Source organism: Halichoerus grypus, chromosome 14 (genome assembly GCF_964656455.1).
Source record: "Halichoerus grypus chromosome 14, mHalGry1.hap1.1, whole genome shotgun sequence".
Taxonomy (NCBI): domain Eukaryota; kingdom Metazoa; phylum Chordata; class Mammalia; order Carnivora; family Phocidae; genus Halichoerus; species Halichoerus grypus.
Window position 1 is genome coordinate 903505 of NC_135725.1, and position 21517 is coordinate 925021.

The following is a 21517-nucleotide window of genomic DNA, read 5'->3' on the forward strand; positions in this document are numbered from 1 at the left end:
GGCGTGAGGATGGTTAAGGAGAGTGAAATGACATGTGAGGAGGTGTGAGGAGGTGTGTGGAGGTGTGAAGAAGTGTGAGGTGATGTGACGGGGTGTGAGGGGGTGTGAGGAGTATATGAGGAGGTGCAAGGAGGGTGTAGGAGGTATGAGGAGGATGTGAAGAGGTGTGTGGGGGGCGTGAGAGGTTGAGGAGGTGTGAGGAAGTTGTCAGGTGGTGTGAGGAGGTGAAAGGAGGGTGTGAGGAGACATGAAGAGCATATGAGGGGGTGTGAGGGGTGTGTTGGAGGTGTGAGGCGGTGGAAGCAGGTGGGAGGAGGTGTGAGGAGGTTGAGGAGGTTGAGGAGGATGTGAGGTGTGAGGAGGGTGTGGGGGTGTGAGGAGATTGAAGATGTGAGGAGGTAGAGGAGGGTGTGGGGGTGTGAGGAGGGTATGAGGAGGTTGAGGAGCATATGAAGACAGGAGGTGTGAGGAGGTATGAGGAGGGTATGAGGAGGTTGAAGATGTGAAGAGGTAGAGGAGGGTGTGAGGAGGTGTGAGGTGTGTGAGGAGTATATGAGGAGGTGTGAGGAGGTTGAGGAGGATGTGAGGTGTGAGGAGGGTGTGGGGGTGTGAGGAGATTGAAGATGTGAGGAGGTAGAGGAGGGTGTGAGGTGTGTGAGGAGGGTATGAGGAGGTTGAGGAGCATATGAAGACATAGGAGGTGTGAGGAGGGTATGAGGAGGTTGAGGAGGTTGAAGATGTGAGGAGGTAGAGGAGGGTGTGAGGAGGTGTGAGGTGTGTGAGGAGTATATGAGGAGGTGTGAGGAGGTTGAGGAGGATGTGAGGTGTGAGGAGGGTGTGGGGGTGTGAGGAGATTGAAGATGTGAGGAGGTAGAGGAGGGTGTGAGGGGGTGTGAGGAGGGTATGAGGAGGTTGAGGAGCATATGAAGACATAGGAGGTGTGAGGAGGTGTGAGGAGGGTATGAGGAGGTTGAGGAGCATATGAAGACATAGGAGGTGTGAGGAGGTTGAGGAGGTGAGGAGGTGAGGAGGTGGAGGAGAGTGTGGAAGGTTGAGGAGGATGTGCGGAGGTGTGAGGAGGGTGTGCTGGAGAGCGTTGGTGAAGAAGGGGTCTCCTGGTGGAAGGATTTGGGGCTCTAGATGCCTTTGCCTTGGGCCTTGTGGTCAGGGCCCCGTGGTCAGGGCCGGGTGAGGACACAGCCTGGTGTTTGTGGAGCCGGAAATGGCAGCTGCGTCTTGCACAACGCAGTGCTCCCTTCCGGGAGAGGGTGTGCTGGCTGCAGGTGCAGTGTCGGGGTGAAGGTGCTGACGCTGCTGGATCCGGGTCGTCAGCTCCAGTTCCCCTGGGTCAGCGTTCTTCGATGGGCTCAGAAGGGCCCTGTTTTCCCCCTGCCCCCAACAGCTCTGTTCAACCCCAGGCCTGACAGGCCCCAGATTAGCCTCCTGCGGGATGGGCCCTGGGTCCCACTGCCACAGAGATGGGATGAAGGTCCCTCAGCGCCAGCCAGGTGGCAGCTGGGACCCTGATTCTTAGGTCACCGGAAGGGCCAGGCCCCACCCCCGCTGAGGGGCTGGGCTGGATGTGGGGGGACTGCTGCCCTGGGGCAGCTTCCTCAGGCCCCACACACGTCCCCTTACAGCAATACTTGAGAGAAAGAGAAAAAAACCATCCAAACCTTCAGCTCCCTGATCTTTAAAAGTAATGCCTGGAGAAAAGCGGAATTCAATTCAAGTCAGGTGGGAGAGCAGGCACCTGAGGGAGGGAGGGAGGCATGGCGTGGCGCCCGGTGTGGGGAGGAGCCGACAGCACCCGCCTGGTCAGCCTCACGCAGCCCCACGTCCTCGGGCCCCTGAGCCGCCCCCGGCCTCCCTCCCCTCAGGTCAGTGGCGCCAGGGCCTTGAAGGGTGGACTGGGGAGGAGCGCCAGGGACGGGGACCCGCCGCCTGAGGAGACCCAGAAGGTTCCTGGGAGAGACGGCGGGCGGCCTCGGCCTGCAGCGCAGAGCTGCTTCCTCACGTGGGGACGCTGCCCGAGCGGCCTGGGGATGACCCGTGCACCCCTGCGTCTGTCACCTGCCCCCTACCGCTCCCCTACCAACATGCGCCGGCTCTCTCCGGCCAAGCACAGCCCTCCGCTCGCTCCCCCGGGCGGCCCTCCACCTCCCGGCCCCCAAGCCCTCCCTAGCTCGCAGGGCCTCACCGTCCCCCCCAGGGCTCTGTTGGCCCCCGGGTTCGGACGCACGCCCAGGGCCTGGCTCAGGTGGCGAGTGGGTGGGTCTGCGGCAGACGTTTCCTGACCGCCAGCTGGATGCCAGACACGCTACCAAGGACGCAGGACACCGGTGGCGGTGTCGACCCTCCCTCTCTGGGGGCAGCCCTGGTCTTGAGCCAGGCATGGCAGGGCTGGGCAGGGCTCAGACGTGGGCCTGGGGGTACGCCGCGGGGGCTGACGCCAGTCCATGGCACCAAAGGCAGAGTAAACCCAAATGGCCTGGGGTGACAGTGACCGGTGGAGGGTCGGAAGGACCTACAGGAGGACCTCAGAGCTGAGCCTGACCCTGGATACCGGCCCACATGCCAAGGTCCTGAGATGGAAGCACATCTGAAGGGTCAGGGGGCCGGAGTGGCTGCCGACGCTTGGGTCTGGGAGCTGGTGGGTGGGGGTGGGGGGCACCTGGGACAGTGGACTCTCGGGTCTGGGACGCACAGACCCGCCCACCATCTCTCTGTCCCCAGTGCCCCCAGCACCTGTGAAGGCCAGCCTGGCTTGGTGACCCCCGGGGCTCAGTCCAGTCATCTGGGGTTCACCCCTCTGCGTGTGCTGACATACTTCCTGTCCTGGCCAAAGAAAGAGCGAGGCCATCTGTGGGCCATGTCCCTGGCGCTCCCCATGTGACTACCGGCCAGCCCACATCACCGGCCACAGGCCACCGTGGGCAACCCCAGGGGTGTGGTGCAGGGTGGCATCCACCCGTGTCAGACCCTGGGCGGGACTGGGCCAGGGGACCAGGCTGCCCGGACACGTGGGGGTGGCCGAGGGAGAGAGGGGCAAGGGAGACAGGGTGGGCTGACAGGAGGGCCAGGTTGTGGGGATAGGTCACAGATGTGAGCCTGGCCCCCCGCCCCCCACCCCGCTGTCAAAAGCCAAGCCAATGAAGGGGAGACATGCTTACAGAAGCCAGCAGCTGGGGGGTGGGCCAAGCTCCACCCCCAGGGCCATGCCCGAGTCTGAGACCTTCGCGCCACCAGACCCCAGGGCCGGCCACCGTGCAGCCCCGCATCTGCCCCTGCTCAGTGGGGCTCATGCTCGTCAGCCCTACTGGAGACATGTGTCCACCCTCCGCCCCCTGCTCCTCATGCTTCTTCACGGACCTCGTCCCACACGTGGATCACTTTACAAACCCTCTTCGTGGGACTTGGAGACGCTCGCCAGGCTGCCCTGGGGCCCCTGCTGTCCAGCACTTCACCTTGTTTCATCCGCTTCCCCAAGCTTTTTCTTGGAGTGTTTTGTTTGATTTTTTTGAGCGGGGGGAGGGGCAGAGAGAGAGGGAGAGAGAACAATCCCAAGCACACTCCGTGCCCAGTGTGGAGCCTGACACGGGGCTCGATCCCACGACCCTAAGACCATGACCTGAGCCGAAATCAAGAGTTGGACGCTCGGATGACTGAGCCTCCCAGGCGCCCCTTTCCTGGAGTGTCTTAAAGCAAAGCCGGGCCCATCTTACCCACAAGCACTTCTGTTTATTGATCACTTTGTGGGAGCTGACCAGGGGTCACCTGAGCATTTTAAGGAATGGGGTGTTGGAGCTGCCCTAGGCTCAGATGGCGGAGGGGCCTTGGAGCTGGAAGGTTCCCCACCCGGAGGACCAGGTGAGGGTGTTGCCACATCAAGGATGTGAGGGGTGGGGCCAGTGGGGGTCAGGAAAGAGGGGCCAAGGGGGCAGAGAGCAAGGGCTCAGCCCCTGGAGGTTGCAGGGGTGGACTGAGAGAGCAGGGGGTTCCAGCCAGGGAGGGGACCCTTGGGACAGGCCTTTGCTGGTGTCCACCCAGCACCGTACCCCTAGGCCTGACCAGCAGCGCTGGGCACCCCACATGGGCCAGGGCTGTGGGTGCAGAGGGGAGACCCACGGGCATGCAGACTGGAGGAAACCTGAGTTCCGTACCTTTCCATGAGGTCAGGGGCTGTGGGCTGCGTGCCCTGAGGACACGTGGGGGTCACATCTGGCTGCTCCCCTAGGTCATCCTGCACACTGTCCTTCCCCCGACCTCCTCAGAGGAGGGTCCAGGTCTTGGCTTCTGACCCCAAAAGCCACCAAAGTTGATGGGGGACCCGTGGACTCCCTGTGGCCGTGACACAGCACCCGGGGCCAGTCCTCCTGAACGTGCCCCCTGCGCCCTGGAGACAGAGCCGGGGTGGGGTATGCAGGGTTTACCCCGCTCTACGAGCCCACGGCTGCCTGACAACGCACACACAGGTCTGCAGTGTAGACCAGAGTGCGGGATCAGGCTGGTTTTCTGACCTGGTCATGGTGTGCGGTCCCTCACGGGAGCCACGGCCACCCTGGAGAATCTGTGTCCCGCCAGCTCCAGGGCCGCAGGCTGTGGCTGCCCCTCGCGGAGCGAACAAGGACGCGCGGTGTCATCCTGGGGCTACGGGAGGACCCATTTCTGCAGCTCCAATGTGCATCTCAATTAAAAAAGGATGCCGGGCACCGGAGCTTCAAGAACCCGGTTTCTGCCTCAAAACCGTGCCCTGACATGCCAGACGCCAAGTTGCTGCGTGAGCCCTCGGTCCCTGAGAAGGCGCCCGTGGCCGGGACTGCGACACCACGACGGCCCGGCGGGGTGGGGAGGCCCTCACAGGCTGGGGGGCCTGGGGACATAATGCAGGGCCAGGCCCGAGGGGAGGAGGCGCGTCAGCTTTATTGGTCGTTGGTGCTTAGAAATGTGGGGGCTCGGGGCCCTGCTGGTGGGAGGTGTGCACAGGGCCCGTGGCCAGATGGGGCCAGCAGTCCCGCGTCCTGGGTCGGGAAGCACAGACGCCCCGGGCCCCCAGCGTGGGGCCTCGAAGCCCAGATGCTCGTTGTGCTGGTAGAGATAGGGGTCTCCTTGTCCCTCTGGATACGTCCTGGGACCAAGGCCGACAGGGGCCCCTCGCTCCCATCCTTGGGCTGCTGCATGTCCGGGTGGCCACGACCCTTCCCCACTTCTGTCCCCTGGGCCACGCTCCGGGGGGAGGGGCAGCCGAGGACGGAGCAGGGCCCGCGCTGGCCTTGGGTGGTCTAGCCACGGGCGGCTCGTCCCAGGACACAGTCTAGTGGGGCCCGCCTGGGCTCTTGCGGTTGTCGGGAGTGCCCCCCATAGGAAGGTGGGCCTCGAGGGGGAGGCGGCTCCGGGATCTGGGTGGCTGTGGCCGGGTGCGATCCGGGGGCATCTGCCAAGAAGGGAGAGGAGGGGTGTGAGGGCCTCCAGTCTCGCTCTGGTGGCCAGACTCGAGCCCCGAGGCCACGACGACTCCAGAGGCAGAAGGACCTGATTCTGACCTGGGCAAGCCTCAGTTTCCCTAGTTGGGTCACTGTCAGGATTTAAAGGGGGGCCTTGGAGAGCAGAGGCCAGTGGGCTGATGATCAGGGAGGGTCAGGACTGCATCTGGGGCACAGCAGGCAATTAATAAATGGCTTGGTCACTATGCCCCGAGCAAGGGAGCAGGCTGGCATCTGGAAGGTTCCACGGAGGTCAGACTTGACAATAAACCAGGGCCAGCAGCCAGGCAGTGAGTGGGACCCAGGTGGGGCCGACGGCCACGGTGTGGGCAGGCCACGTGCCGGGCCACGTGCCGGCCCTGCTGAGGGCCCCACCTCATCATTTGCCGGCCACTCTGCCGGGGTGGGGTGGGGGTGCTGGTGGGCAGACAGCTAGCAGTGCCCACCCTTTCTCTGGGGCAGGCCCAAGGCCGGATGCACCTGTGGTGAGCAGCCCGGGCCAGGGCCCCAGATGCAGGACACCTGACACGCGCTGGACCTGCTGACCTTCTGCATTGGCCCTTGAGACACCTGGGGGTCACCCAGCCTCCCTGAGACTCCTGCTCCAAGTAGGTGACCTTGGGTGGGTGCTCACCTCTCTGAGCAAGGGGACGAGCATGGGGGGCACACGGCCAGGCGCGCCCCCCCGTGAGGCCCAGACAGGACAGACACTGGGCACAAAGTCTGCTCGCGGTGGACAGCGGGGCTGTGCCTTCTGGCTCACCTGAACCCTACTGCCGCGGAGCCACGTCCATCACGGGCTTCTGGACGCCGAAGGCAGTGATGAAGATATTGACCACGACAATGATGAAAACCAGGCCGGTGGCCAGGTTGTTGAGGAAGTCCAGCTTGGCGTGCTTGGCAGGATTGTTGAGGTCGTACCTGACTGCGGGCACAAGGGAGCAGACGCTGCACGGGGGCCCTGCAGCCCCTGGGCCCGCTGCCTCGTTCGGGGTGAGATCTGGGCCTGTGGCCTCGGCCCCGCAGCCCTGCTTCCTCCAGCACGGAGCTCAGGGCGGCCCGGCGCCAGTGCTGGAGCCGAAGAACCAGCCCGGGGCGCAGGGCTGGACTGTAAAGGACAACGCACTGCGTGCACACAGAGAAGCCCCTCTCCGAGTGCCCGTGTGCGGTGTCTAGCGAGCTTCACGCCTACCCAAGGCCCTGTCCTCATGCCCACGTTATGGGTGGGGGAACTGAGGCCTGCGGGGTCAAGTACCTGCCCCGGGTCACACAGCCAGCAGTGGAGGTGAGCCCGGACCCTCAGCTCAGGGGCAGGACCACCATCCAGTCCCTGGAGACCACTGGAGGGTTACGTTTTCCTACATCCTCAGCTTGGGTGGGTGGAAGGACAGAGACATGGGGGGCCCTCTGAGGGCTGCACTGGGGAGCCACGTCCTGACCGCATGGCTGAGTGGGGTCTGTCAGGTGGTGAGCACCCCGTCCCGGGGGGTATGCAAGCAGAACCAGCAGATCATGCGCGGGGCCGCCCCAGGGCCCTCCCCCCCAGCCCAGGCTCACACCAAGGAAAATGAGCAGCACGCCCACGCCAATCTGCAGCACGAGGGAGATGGAGATGAGGACCACCAGGGGGATGAAGAAGGCGAAGGCGGGGCCCTGCTCGATGACGGCCTTCAGCTGGGAAGCGTTGGCCATCAGCAGCGCGATGTCCAGCATGCTCTCGGCTGCGCTCTTCTTGTTGGCGTAATGGTTCACGTTGATGGGCCGGTTCCGGCCCCAGCGGGATGGCTGCAGGAAAGGGGTCGTCAGCCTGGGACCAGCAGGGGTGTGGGGCTTGGCGGGCCTGCAGGACCCACTCCGGGAATCAGGTCCTGGGGGAGCCAGGGCCTCAGCACACACACTGGTTTGCGACGAGAATGCCTCCATCCCGCCTGGGGTGCGGCCCTCTGGTGCCCTCCCTGCGCGCCCGCGGGGCCCCCGCCTGCCTCCCTCCCCCGGCTGCTGGCTGCAGGCCACGTCCCGCTGGGACGGTCCTGGTCCCCGCGCGCTCACCCGGACGCCTACCAAAGCGGGGCTACGCTTGAACTTAGCTGCTTCTTCAATTTTTATTTTTACAAACAATTTTGAACCACGTCACTGAGGTGTGATCCCCACAGGAAAAGCTGTGCACGAGGAACGTAAACACCTGGAGCCTCGGGAGCTGAGTGCACCCAGGCCACCCCTCCGGAAGCCGCCTCCTGCCCTTTACTCAGTATCGGTGATGACGTTTGTCCCCACAGTGCCTCGGGCACGTGGCGCGGGGCGCTTCCCGTCCAGGCTTCCCTGCGCCTCTGCCTGGGAACGGGGCCGGGCCTCAGGGCCAGGTCGCAGGCCACTCCTCACGCCCTCCATGCCCCGCCCAGAGGTCACCGCCTCCAGGAAGCCCCTCTCTCCTGGGCTGCAAGGCCGGGGGGAGGCGGGAGAAGGCCCCCCTCCCTCAGTAGGCCTCCCCCAGCTGCCGCTGGCTGGCCCCTCCGCAGGCCCCCAGGACAAGCCCGCACCCCTCAGCCCCGGCCCCTTGTCCACAGGCCCAGCGCTGCGGCCTCCTGGGGCACTCGGGAGCTCGTGTTTCCGTACTCATGAAAGATGCAGGCCTGGGGGGCAGGCTGCCAGGGAGGGGCCGAACCAGCAAGCGAGAGGCCCCTCCACTTTCCGCAGCTGGAAATCGCACCCTGGAAAATCCCGAACTCCAGGAGCGGGGGCGGGAGGGGGCTCGCTCTGGCGGCCTGTCTTGTTAAACATAAATGTAATCTGGAATAACATGCCCAGGAGGAAGGGACACTGGGCGGGCCGAACAGCGGGTGTGGGACCTGCCCTGCCTTCCCTCAGCACCAGCGGCTAAGTAGCAAATCCACTGGGTTTAAAATTCCAGACCCAAGCCCCACGGGGAAAGCGGCTCCTTGGACCCAACCCCCAGCACTGCTTCCGGAATATTCCACCCACGGCTCTTCCCCCCAAGCCTCCAGCCGCACCGCAGCTGGGTGGGCCACACCCCAGGCCTCACCCATCAGGGCACAGCGGCTCCTCCCCAGGGTCTGGGCGCAGGCAGCCCACCGCCTAGGGGCCTGGGCTCCCACAGCACCAGGCTGTCCCCCAGGTCTGCGCTTGCGAAGCTGCTGGGCTGGCCACGCCTCGTCCCATGAGCGCTCCTCTGAGGGGCGGGTGTGCCGTGCTGGGCGCGTGCTCTAAGTTCCACAAACCAGAAGCGCCCAAGCAGCTTCCCTCAAGGCCACCACAGTGCTCATCCGGTCCCCAGTCCCGGGGAAAAGAGCCAGCCACACACACGTGGACACACGGGCACGGGAACATGTGTACAGGCATACGAACAAACACATAACCACGCAAGCACATACACACACGCACGAGCAAGCACACACCTGCAAACGCGCGCATACACCAGATGCACACCTGCAGGTGCACACAGACACAGACACGCACAGGTGTACATACACAGCGCACACACGCACGCACGCATATACGAGATGCACACCTGCACTTGCACACATACACAGACATGCACAGGTGCACGGACACAGCGCACGCACACACGCACACACGAGATGCACACCTGCACGTGCACACAGACACAGACACGCACACGCGCATACATGAGATGCACACCTGCACGTGCACAGACACAGACATGCACAGGTGCACGTACACAGCACACGCACACACACATACACCAGATGCACACCTGCACGTGCACAGACACAGACATGCACAGGTGCACGTACACAGCACACGCACACACACATACACCAGATGCACACCTGCACGTGCACACAGACACAGACATGCACAGGTGCACGGACACAGTGCACGCACACACGCATACACCAGATGCACACCTGCACGTGCACAGACACAGACACGCACAGGTGCACGGACACAGTGCACGCACACACGCATACACCAGATGCACACCTGCACGTGCACAGACACAGACACGCACGCGTGCATACACGAGATGCACACCTGCAAGTGCACAGACACAGACATGCACAGGTGCACATAGACAGCACACGCACGCACGCATATACCAGATGCACACCTGCACGTGCACACAGACACAGACACACACAGGTGCACGTACACAGCGCACACGCGCGCATATACCAGATGCACACCTGCACGTGCACACAGACACAGACACGCACAGGTGCACGGACACAGCGCACGCACGCACGCATACACCAGATGCACACCTGCACTTGCACAGACACAGACACGCACGCGTGCATACACCAGATGCACACCTGCACGTGCACACAGACACAGACACGCACAGGTGCACGTACACAGCGCACACGCACGCATACACCAGATGCACACCTGCACGTGCACAGACACAGACACGCACAGGTGCACGTACACAGCGCGTGCACGCACGCATACACCAGATGCACACCTGCACGTGCACAGACACAGACACGCACAGGTGCACGTACACAGCGCGTGCACGCACGCATACACCAGATGCACACCTGCACGTGCACAGACACAGACACGCACAGGTGCACGTACACAGCGCGTGCACGCACGCATACACCAGATGCACACCTGCACGTGCACACAGACACAGACACGCACAGGTGCACGGACACAGCGCACACGCGCGCATACACCAGATGCACACCTGCATGTGCACACGGACACAGACACGTGCAGGTGTACGTACACAGCGCACGCACACACACACGCATACACGAGATGCACACCTGCACGTGCACACAGACACAGACACGCACAGGTGCACGGACACAGCGCACGCACGCACGCATACACCAGATGCACACCTGCACGTGCACAGACACAGACACGCACAGGTGCACGTACACAGCGCACACGCGCGCATATACCAGATGCACACCTGCACGTGCACAGACACAGACACACACAGGTGCACGTACACAGCGCACACGCGCGCATACACCAGATGCACACCTGCATGTGCACACAGACACAGACACGCACAGGTGCACGTACACAGCGCACACGCGCGCATATACCAGATGCACACCTGCATGTGCACACAGACACAGACACGCACAGGTGCACGTACACAGCGCACACGCGCGCATATACCAGATGCACACCTGCACGTGCACAGACACAGACACGCACAGGTGCACGTACACAGCGCACACGCGCGCATACACCAGATGCACACCTGCACGTGCACACAGACACAGACACGCACAGGTGCACGTACACAGCGCGTGCACGCACGCATACACCAGATGCACACCTGCATGTGCACACAGACACAGACACGTGCAGGTGTACGTACACAGCGCACGCACACACACACGCATACACGAGATGCACACCTGCATGTGCACACAGACACAGACACGTGCAGGTGTACGTACACAGCGCACGCACACACACACGCATACACGAGATGCACACCTGCACGTGCACACAGACACAGACACGCACAGGTGCACGGACACAGTGCACGCACACACGCACGTGTAGGCTAACTGCCGGCCTCTGCGGAGGAGGAATTCCCTTCCCTTCTGAGCCCCTCTAGACCGTTTGAGTCCTTTACAGGCATGTGCGTTCGAATACAGAAGGACCCTCGGAGCCCTGTGTCCCCGCTCTCCTCCACCCTGGGCGCAGCTCACTATCTTGCTCATCCTTCAGCGGGGTGTCCTCCTCCGGGGTGCCCCTCCAGCCCCGTCCTCACACACACTGTGGGTAAACTGAGGCTAGCACAAGAAGCACCTTGTCCAAAGCCAAGAGCAAGTGAGGGCTGCACTTGGAACCCAGGCCCCAGGGCTCAGAAGCCCCCTGCAGAGGGGGCTGGGGTCAGGGCCAGTCTGTGGGGGCTGTGCACTCAGAGGCACCCCCGGGCTCCAGCTGTGTGACCTCAGGACAGCCAGCGCCCTCTGGACCTGTCTCCCGTGTGTGCGACAGGGCCAGGGGCACGCAGCCCGTGAGGTTCCGGTGGGCCTGGCCCTTCCTCGGAGCCCCAGGGGGCACGCCAGGGCCCGGGCCCCAGGCCCCTCCTGGTGCAGGGCACTTCCTGCCCACGCCACCATCCGCTTCCTGTTGAATCCGTGCAGTGATAGGGGGAGCCGGCGGGAGCCCAGCCCGCTCCGCTCACCACAGCCTGGCCATGTGGCCTTGACAACACGCTCCCCCGCGGCTGGCCTCAGTCTCCCCATCTGTAGGCCCCGGGCCGCACTCTGGGAAGCTCCGGCGCCCACAGAGCTCCCCGCTAACGGAGAGGGAGCATTAACCTCCCTGTCCACAGAGCGGGGGCCCGCGGTTCAGGGGAGCTGCCCAGGGCACAGCACAGCCCGGCAGCCCCCCGAGGACGGGCTCGGAGTGGCAGGGGGATTCTAGGGCCTGGGTGATGGCTGAGTCCCAGGGAGTCCGCGGTTCTGGGAAGCCCACCAGGGTAGGGTCGGAAGGCGGTTGGAGCCCTTGGCCCGAACTGACTGACTTCCCGGAGCCACGCTGGGAACCGCCCGCAGAGGCCTCTGCCCATGACCTGAGTAGTGCAGGGAGCAAACACCCTGGTTAATGTGTCCCCAGGGCCACGGGACTTCCCCAAACCTCAGTGGTGGTCCCAGGAGCTGGGTGAGCTCTGGGTTTTTTTCCCCCTAAAAGCCAGGAAGGCGCCTTGTGGGTAAGGAGCCAGAGGAGAGCAGGGAGGCCCCCTTCTGTGGACAGAGGGCCCTGGCGTGGCTGTTCACGGGCAGCCGGCAGGGCCCAGGCCACCTAGCCCAGGGCCACTGTGCTGTGTGTCCTCAGCTCGGACTGGGAGGGGGTTGGATCTGCTGCACCCAAGCACCCAAGCACCCAAGCACAGATTAACGGATGCCGCAGTGCAGCCCAGGCCTGGATGGGAGGAGATGGGGGTGCCCACCCCAGCATCCTGCTCCCCTGGGAGATGAGACCAGGCCAGAGCCCACTGAGCCCCTGCAGGACCCACGTGTTTTGGTTATGGATGCCCTCTGATCCTGCCTGCCCTTCCTGCCACTGACCCCAAACCCCACGTAAGAGTGTGGGACAAGAACCCCTGCCCAGAGGCACCTTCGTGGTTTCAGAATGAGAGACCAAGGCCCCCACCAAATCCACGACGTCCATCAGCTGCCCGGCTAGGAGCTAGGGTGGCACTTCCACACGGACCTCTCTCTAACACCCCTGAATCCCACACCTGGGTTCTTTGCCTCAGTTCCCTCATCTGCAAGATGGGCAGATGGGACTGAATGCAGGTGTGGAGCCCTGGGTCTGCTGGAGCACAGCCAGCCGGGGCACACGGCCTCCCAAACCAGCTGCACGGACGTGTAACCAAAAGTCTGGAACAGGAGAAAGGCCAAGCCCAGGAAATGGCCGTGTGAGCTGAGCAGGACCCAGGACTCCGGATCTTGGCCCACCATGGCCCCTCTACTGGGGCACCGCGAGCACCAGTGGGAGCTTTGAAGTCCTTCCTTCTGGGAAGGGACCTGAGAACCTAGGAGGGTCTGGCAGGGCCCGGGTGTCCATCACCTGACCCAGCAGAGTGGGCTGGAGCCCACCGCTCAGACGCGGCGCGAAGGCCACAAGGCGCGTGCCTGCCCTGAGAGGTCTCCAGATCCACGTCAGTGTCCCAGCAGGAAGTCCTGTGGGGGGGGGGGGGTTCCCGCAGCAGCTGGGCCGCGGGCTGGGCAGACCTGCTTCCTGTGGGCTCAGCACTGGCCCGCAGTGACCCCGCAGCCACGTCAGGGTGGCCTTTTAGAACTTGGCCAAGACCCTGCCAGTCTCGAGATCTGCCGGGAAAGCAGAAGTGAGGAAAAGAGCGAACTTCCCGGGGCAGCTAAGCTCTGCCCAGGAGCCACATCCCACCTTGTCCGGCTCCCTCCCTGCTGTGTCCTCAGCTGGCTGTGACCCCAGTGTCTGCTGCCACCGGGCCAAGGCAGGTGTCTCCACGCCAAGACGCAGCAGGCCTGACACAGCCAAGGGTCATTTTCACAGTAAAACTGGTGTTTACTCTTCCTCCTGCCTCCAGCCGCAAGCCCCTCCTGCAGGGAACCTGCACAGCGGGGCCTCGTGAAGTCGTGGGGGCACAGGTGCGGGGGGCACCGGCGGGGTTCATCCGCTGTCGGGCTCTTCCCTGAGCCAGGCCACCCTGGAAGGTGAGCGACCTGCCCCACTATGGCCTGCAGCGGGCGTCCGGAGACTGACAGGGGCTCTCGACCTGGGCCTCCCAGTCAGTCCCCCACCAGCAGCGGTGCGCCGGGGACACAGGACCAACCTAGCCCAGCCAGCCTGCCATCCAGGGCTCCTGCTCCGGCTGGTGCATCTGAGGACCCCAGCAAGACTTTCTTCCCGCCCTGACCCTCGTGCAAGGAAGGCTGTGCCCGTCCACAGGGTCCCGCCACGGGGAAGTGCTGCCCCAAGGTCCTCTCCAGGAGCGGGTCCTGTGCGGCAGGCAGGACTGTGACTACCGTGTGCCCAGCACACATTACCCCGTGTGGTCCTCACCATGTTCTCGGAGAAAGACACTGCTATCACTCTAGGTCACGGAGGAGAAACTGATAGGGTCACAGACTCAAAAACACAGCAAGGCAGTTCTGAAGGTGGGAAGGCAAGGCAGAGGCTGGGGAGTGGTGTTAGGGGGTCCGGGCCCCAGGCAGCAGGAGCAGCGGCCTTGAGGCTGCCCACCTTCCTGGAGCCTCCCTGCCTGTGAATGGAGACCCCCACCACCACCACGCTGGCCCTCGGAGCCACGGAGGGGCCTGACCTCCTGTCACACGCCTCCTCCCCAGCCCTGACTTCCTTGGTGGTCCAGCCCTTGGGCCTTTCCGTCGCAGTCCTCTCTGCTGGGATGTCCTTTCCTACACTGCCATGCCACCTGCCACTCCGGTCTTGCCGTACCCAGCGCCACCGTCCCCACTGTGCAGGCCTCCCCAGTCCTTGGTTTCCCCACCACCAACCCAGGGACAAACGTCCTGTGCCACCCCAGGGCTGTCAAGCTCTGCTGATGGGTCAGCACGGAGGCTGAGCCCCAGGAACCTTCCACCAAAAACAGGCAAGGATGGACAAGATTAGACAGGATTACTGCGTGGGGCCACCTGCACACAAGAGGGCCTGCCCCTGCCCCTGGGGGAGCTCACTCACCCCACATGTCCTCCCACACTCGGGCAGCGCTGCCCCAGGCTGGTTCACGCAGCGGAGACACGGCCATCCCCGCCCCCATCCCCAGGGGGTGCGAAAGTGAAGGAATGTTCAAAGTCAACAAGTCACCGGAGGGCCATGCCCAGGACTGCACCACAAACAGAGGCGCTGGGGAAGTGCTGGGCCCTGGGAAGAGGGCATGACACCCCGGGGAGGGGCGCAACCACCCCTCAAGTGGGAGTCGGGCCCACGGCCCCGGGGCCTGCGGTGGGGACAGGAGCGGGGGCCACAGCGGCCCCAGGTTCCTCACCGGGGCAGCAGACAGTGCGGCCGCGGTGGACACGCGGGTGACGTAACCGTCTGCCCGCTGCTGGCCTGGGGCCCGGAGGCTGGGGCCCTGCGCGCCCGGGCGCGCAGCAGCGGGAGGAGACGCGGGGGCCGAAGTTAGAGGCGGGCGCGGAAGGCTGGGGAAGGTGGCGCCCAGGCCCCTCCCCCGCGCGGCTCGGCGTGGGCACTTCCCGGCCGGAGCCCCGGGGCCACCGCTCGGACCGACGGCACGGGACGCACGGGGCGCGGGGACCCCAGCACCCCGCAGTGCGGAAGCGGCGCGCAGCCGGCCGGCGCCCCCAGGTGCTTGGGGAGCAGCGGGCGCGGGGCCCAGAGCGGGCGGGCACCGGCCAAGATCGCACAGAGGCGCGGGCGGCGCGGGGCTTACCGAGGCGTCCGGGGAGCCGGGCGAGCCAGGGCGCAGGCCGCCGTTAAGCTCGTACTCCTCGGGGCCCGACTCCATAGTGCGGCCGCCAGAGCCGCCTCGCTCGGGGCCTGAGCGCCGCCCGCGCCTGGGTCGCGGGGACTCGGCTGCGCGTCCGCCCCCGGCCCGCCCCCGGCCCGCCTCGGACTCCGCCCCCGGCCCGCCCCGGCCCGCCTCGGACTCCGCCCCCGGCCCGCCCCGGACTCCGCCCCCGGCCCGCCCCGGCCCGCCTCGGACTCCGCCCCCGGCCCGCCCCGCCGCGCCGGGACTCCGCCCCCTCCAGGGGCGGGGCCCCGCGGGACCCACAGGACCCCCCTGCCTCCGGCGAGGAAGCGGGGGCGGCGCGGTCCCCCCAGGCCCGGGCCTCGCGCGGGCCTTGGCACGTTCGCTCTGCCCCGTCGGGGATACTTCTAATCCGTGAAACGAGGCCAGGAGCCAGCCTTTCCCGGGCCACTTCGCAAACTGCTGGGCGCGCCAGGAAGGCGAGCGCGCCGCTGCCACGGCGTGGGGGTTCTCCGGTGCCGCGAAGCCGGGGGGCCCGGCCCGCACCCTGGGGTCCCTGACCCTGGGCCCCCAGCCTCCGAGCCTGGCCTCCCGCACGCTCGGGAGGTGGGGGAGGCAGAGCGCCATCGCCGCGCGTTGGGCCCTTGGCGCCGGCCCCCGCCCTGTTGGCGCAGCCTCCGTGCGCCCTGGCGGGAGGCAGGCCCCGCTGCTGGGGTGGCGCCCCGTGCCCGGGCGGGCCGCGGCGGGCGTCCAGAGCGCGTCGGCTCCGCAGCCCTTGGCTCCGTCGGGTCCTGTTTCCCAGGGCGCTCGGCACGACGCGGGCCACTCCCAGGCATCCGAAGCCAGGCGGGTGCGGCGGGGCCGCAGGGGCGGGAGGGGCCGGGCGTTACCTCCCGGGGCTGGTTTGCGAAGATCCGGCCACTGCGTCCTCTGGTTCTGACCCTGAGCTCGCAGCCAGGCCCAGCTGGTTCTCCTCCCACTTCTGCCGCCGTGTCTACCGATGTCTCCCCCGGGCACCCTAGTGTGCGGCGCGCACGGCCACCAGCGCCCTGGGGCGTGCCATGGGGCATGCGGTGGTCCCTCTCAGGGCCGAGCGGGCCGGGCTGCCGGACTCCATAACCCTGAACCACCGTGGCTGTGTGGGCTGGGGCAGGTGGCTGGACCTGTCCGTGTCAGCTTCCCGATCTGTGACGGGGGGTGGTCTTCTTCGGCCCTGTGGGCTGATCTCTTCCCCTCCCCATAAACTGACATCAGAGAAGGTGCCCCAGGTCAGGCAGCAGCGAGTTAGGTCGCCGAGCTGGAGGCTTGTCCATTCACCCTGGTCAGCGCGGGACGCCTACTGTAAGCCAGGCCCTGTTCTAGACCCAGGGGGCCGCAGCTTGTGGGGCGGCCCTGCTGGGGCCGGGTACATGGCTTGTCTTACAGCCTGGGGAAGTGGGCTCTCCCCGTCACCTGGCAGGGGAGGAAACTGAGGCACAGCCAGGGAGAGGCCCAGGAGGATGAGCTCAGAACTCCTGGGACGGTTGTGGGCCGTCTAAGCAGCAGACGGAACGCTCCCCCAGGTCCACATGGACAGCAGGTGGGCACCGTGGGGCTGAGAACCCAGAGCCCGCCTTGCCCAGGGTCCTGGCCACACTCCAGGCTGAGACCTCCCCTCCCCCACCCCACGCCTCACCCCTGCTGAGAGAGCAGTTTTATAAGTGAAACCGAAGGCCTGGAAAACACAAGTCACCCAGGGGATTTCTCAGGAAAAGGGATCTTCCACTAAACCGGGTCTGGGCCCTCCTGCTGGCCTTTTTCTCCTCCCTGGTGTGGGGGGCAGCATCACCCGCTGGGTGGGGGCACCGCGGGGGGGACCGTCCCGGGGCGCGGTGGTCCCTGAAGGAGCTGCCGGCGGCCCAGCGGGAGGCGGAGGGAACTGAAGCTCGGGGACGTGGTCAGTGCCTCCCTCCGTCCTGCTTCTGGCCCGTGAGCGGGCACTCCGCAGTGCCCTGGGGTCTGGGCAGCCCTGGGCGCGGCACCCGAGGGCAGTTCTCATGGAGCCCATACCTGACTGCTGACACGCAGCTGGAAACCCTGATTTTTAAGTGTTAACACCTTTCACACAGGAGCACCCCCCCCCCCGGGGGTGGCGCCAGCTCCTGGAGGGGCCAGAGAGAGGGCGGCCAGGAGAGAGGGTCCTGAGGGTGCAGGGGAGGCTGGGAGGGGAGGGGTGGGGAGGGGAGAGGACCCGGGGAGCCTCAGCCCCTTCGGCAGGTGAGAGGGTCTTGGTGGGCCATGTGGGCGCTGCAGGCAGAAGGCTGGGGGCAGCACTGGGTCTGCCATCAGGAGCGTTTCTCCAGAGGGCCCCAGGGCAGCTCAGAGCTGAGGTTCACCGTCTGCTCGGTCCAGAAGGAGGAAGTCAGGAAGGATTCTGGTGTAACAATTCAGCATTTACACCTGGGTTTGTAGCCCCCCTCATTTCACCTTCCTGGGGTCAAGGTCGCGGGGACCACAGCTGGGGCTTGCCCTCCAGGCCTGCCCTCCCTGGAGTACCCTCAGGGAGGGACTTCCTGGCTCTGTTGCGTCATCCTCACTTGCCTGGGAAGTGTGTTTCCCAGACTGTTCCCAGCACAGACCAAAAGGGTTTCAAATCCTCGTGCATAGACCGGCAGGGGCGGCCAAGGTGGGTTCGGGATGCTGAACTGAGCTGAGGGTCCGTGGACAAGTGATGATGGGGAGCGTCCCCGGAGGGGGGGTGGGCCGGGGAGGGGTGGGCTGGCCGTGCTCCCGCAGAGAGACACGGGGACGCCCAAGCCGCACGTACCTTCGGACACACCTGCACACGGCGTGTCCACAGAGCTGTGTGGCTAGGGACACCCTTCTGTCTGACAGATGGGGACGCTGTGAAGGTGAAGCGTCCCAGCCCGTTTGACGCCAAGGCCAGTGTCCGGCGTGTGGGAGCTGTGGAGCTTCTGCGGGCCTCCGTCACCTGGAGCAGGCCCCAGCGGTGACGACTCAACCGAGCAGTGGGACAGCTTCATGCCCCAGGTGGGCAGGGCCCAGGACACCTGAGCAACATCCCTCCTGTGGGGAGGGACCCTGGGCTCGCCCACCCCCATCCGCCCGGAGCTGTGGCCCCGCATTACCACGGGGAGAGCACAGTGCATCACCATGGGCCGGGAGGACGTGCGCGCAGACAGGCCGCGCTTCCTGAACAGGAGACGTAGGCAGTCTCGGGTCCTGGCCCCTCTGTCTCCGAGAGGCGCGGATCCCCGTGGGCAGTGTTTCCATTTTACGCGGGGAGGGCGCTTGGGGGAAAGGTGGCCTGGCCCGTCCCAGGCGCCCCAGCTGAGCGAGCCTGTGCTCGTCCGGGCCCGGGAGGCGGGCTTTCAGGCACCGGTAGCTCCCGCCGCCACCGGGGAGCAGGCCCAGCGCCAGGGAGAGCCCCGGGCAACGGGCACGCGCTGGGACCGCGACACGGCCGCGGGGGGCCCGGCTCTGTGCGTCTGTCAGGTGCTTGCAGGGACCACGGCCCCCAGCAGATGGGGGCTCAGAGCCAGGAGGCGGGAGTTGCCACTCTACGTCCAGAGGGTTAGAGGGAGACGGCCGGCCGATGAGGAGGTGCTGTGCCATCACCCCCACTTCAAAGACAAGGGAGGCGTGTGCCAAGGTCGCGCAGGCATGCCCGGGCGGGGCTGGTAACGGGCTGGGTAGTGTGACGTGGGCACACACGCAGTGTCTGCACCGCCTCCCACGGTCCCCCAGCGAGACGTGACCCGCTGAGGCCACCCAGTAAGATACAGCGAGCCCCAGAGGGCTCTGAACCCCAGAAACAGACAAAGGGAGTGTCCACCACGAGGGAGACACTGAGCTACGGCCATCCATGCTTTGGAATGTTGCTTAGCCATTAACAGAGCGTGTGGGCGGCAGGCTGGCCGGCCTGGAGGGACCCGCCCGGACCGGAGAGAGAGCAGTGACAGGTGGCTTCCTCCTGAAGCCCCGACCCCTCCCCCCAGCAGGGTGGGGCTGACTCCGCTTGTCATCCCTGGGCATCTGTACCCAGCAAAGCCCTTGTCCTGGGCAGCCAGGTGGCAGGGTCCATGGTCACCCTCACTGTCGGTTCTTCCCTTCTCCCTCTGTCACAGACTGCTGATTTTTAGCTCAGCAAATGGCTTCCCAGAAGAGAAGCTGCGTTTCCCGGCTCTCCTGCAGCTAGGGGTGCCCGGGGGGCTACATTCTGGCAGTGGAAGGCGGCGTGCAACATCAGGGACGGGACCTGAAATGGAGGGTGAGCCATTCTTTATTACTTCCTCCTGTCTGCCGGGTGGAATACAGATGTAATGGCCAGAGCTCCAGCAGCCACACTGGCCCATGAGGGGACCTTCGGCCTGGGAGTCTCATACAGCAGAGCTAAAGACAGAAGGATCCTGTGTTCCCGGTGCTTGGCTCACAGGCCTTCCCTGGGCTGCCCACCTCAAGACTTCTTGGGTGTGAATAAGGGAAAAAATCTATCTTGTTTGGAGGGTTCCATAATTTTGGGGGTTTGTGATACTCACTGCTGATTTAGATCCTATTTTTTTTAATGTGTTATGTTTTTCATTAATAAATAGATTTTTTTCTTTAAACACAAAACATATAACAGATTGAATCACTCCCCCACCAATCCTATTTTGAAGATGAGGTCATTGGCGAGCTTAAATCTCTCTCTCTTTTTTAAAGTATTTATTTATTTATATGAGAGAGAGAGAACATGAGGGAGAAAACATGAGAAGAGCGGGCAGAGGGAGAGGGAGAAGCAGATTCCCCACTGATCAGGGAGCCCGAAGTGGGATTCAACCCCAGGACCTGAGCTGAAGGCAGACGTTTAACCCACTGAGCCACCCAGGTGCCCCACCTCTGAAGTCTTCTTGAAAAAGTCCTTGCTCCCGGGCCCCAAACAGCTGAGACCCCTGCACCCTCCCCTCCCTTCAGCCTCCCCTCTGCCCTTCTGTTTATTCCATGGACTCTATACTTGAGGGCCTTTGTGCTCCCCATTTACCCCATCTGATCAGGCCTCCATGTGGGTGGCTCCTTCCTGTTCACCTGATCACAGACCATCTGGCAGTGGCCCTCGGCCCCCCTCACCGTGCCCTGGGGCAGCTCCTGAAAGCACCATGCTTATTTAGGTGCATGTTGTCAGCCCCTTCCCTCCCAGACACAAAGCCCCAGGCGCTGCTGACCCTCAGCCCACGCCCTGTGCTGCCCAGGGCATGCCCTAGCCATGTCTGCTTTGTCCAGCCTGCAGGCATCCCTCAGCCCAGCTGGCTCTGTCCAGCTGGTGCTCCGCAAACCACTAATGACAGAGCTGCTGGGCTCCAGCTTCCTGGCCCTGACATCGACCGCTGACTCAGGCCATCAAGCTGATGTGCCGCAGGTGATCGTGGGTGAGGGTGGGTGTCTGGAGTCCCGGCAGGGCAGGTGGCCTGTGGTTTGGCAAAGAGACATCGCTGGCAGGTCTAGTCTGGCTTCCTCCCACCTTTCCTGAAGGTCAGCGGCTGACCCTGGCCGGTCCAGGGAGCTGGCTGGGCCGAGGGCCCAACCGCAGGCCGAGAGGAGGTCCTCTGGGCAGGCAGTCGCTCCTCCTTAGTAAACTGGGTCAGAGAACAGTTGCCGAGGGACCTGTGGGGCCCAGGCACACCCAGCCCGCAGCCTCCCTTCCCTGCCTGCCCTGCCTAGGGCCAGAGACTTCTCATTCTCCAAGTCTGGGGGTCACCTCCTCCAGGAAGACTCCGGATACGCCCTGGTCTCTCCCTGCCCCTCCCGGGGACACCCCCCACCCCCCACCGCACACACACACTTTAGATTTAGATTTAACTAATACAGGATTTTTCTCTCACATGAAACAAGCCTAGAATTAGGAAATCTAAGGCCAGGATGACTCCTCCACAGTGTTATTGGGGATTTTTCTTCTCTGCCTTGTATAATGTCGAGTTTCCATGACCGAACCCCCGAAAGGGGGAAGTGGTTCGGTCAGGGCACTGACAGGACACACACTGAGGCTCACTGAGGCTCAGGGCAGCTTCCGGGATGCTTCCTGCCACTGGGGTCCATGGCTTATGACCAGAATCCCATAGATTATGACCAAGTGGAGACACCACCACCAGGAGGC

At 64.4% G+C, this 21517-nt stretch overlaps 1 protein-coding gene and 1 long non-coding RNA gene across 3 annotated transcripts; one reads left to right on the forward strand and one right to left on the reverse strand.

Annotated features, from left to right (window-relative positions):
* Positions 1–4905: 4905 nt before the first annotated feature.
* NINJ1 (ninjurin 1) lies at positions 4906–15510 on the reverse strand. Of its 2 annotated transcripts, XM_078062116.1 has the most exons (4): positions 15349–15508; positions 7043–7268; positions 6247–6408; positions 4906–5434 (listed from the first exon to the last, which is right to left on the reverse strand). In XM_078062116.1, the coding sequence occupies exons 1-3, from the start codon at positions 15421–15423 to the stop codon at positions 6254–6256; spliced, it is 456 nt and encodes a 151-aa protein (XP_077918242.1). In that variant the 5' UTR covers positions 15424–15508; the 3' UTR covers positions 4906–5434; positions 6247–6253. The 2 variants fall into 2 exon arrangements, with proteins under 2 accessions (XP_077918242.1, XP_077918243.1); XM_078062117.1 differs by lacking the exon at positions 4906–5434 and having other exon boundaries at positions 6269–6408; positions 7041–7268; positions 15349–15510.
* Positions 14975–19921, forward strand: LOC144380105 (uncharacterized). The gene is made up of 3 exons (XR_013443920.1): positions 14975–15263; positions 18262–18417; positions 19515–19921. It is a non-coding gene; the product is annotated as an uncharacterized LOC144380105 (long non-coding RNA).
* Positions 19922–21517: the final 1596 nt, after the last annotated feature.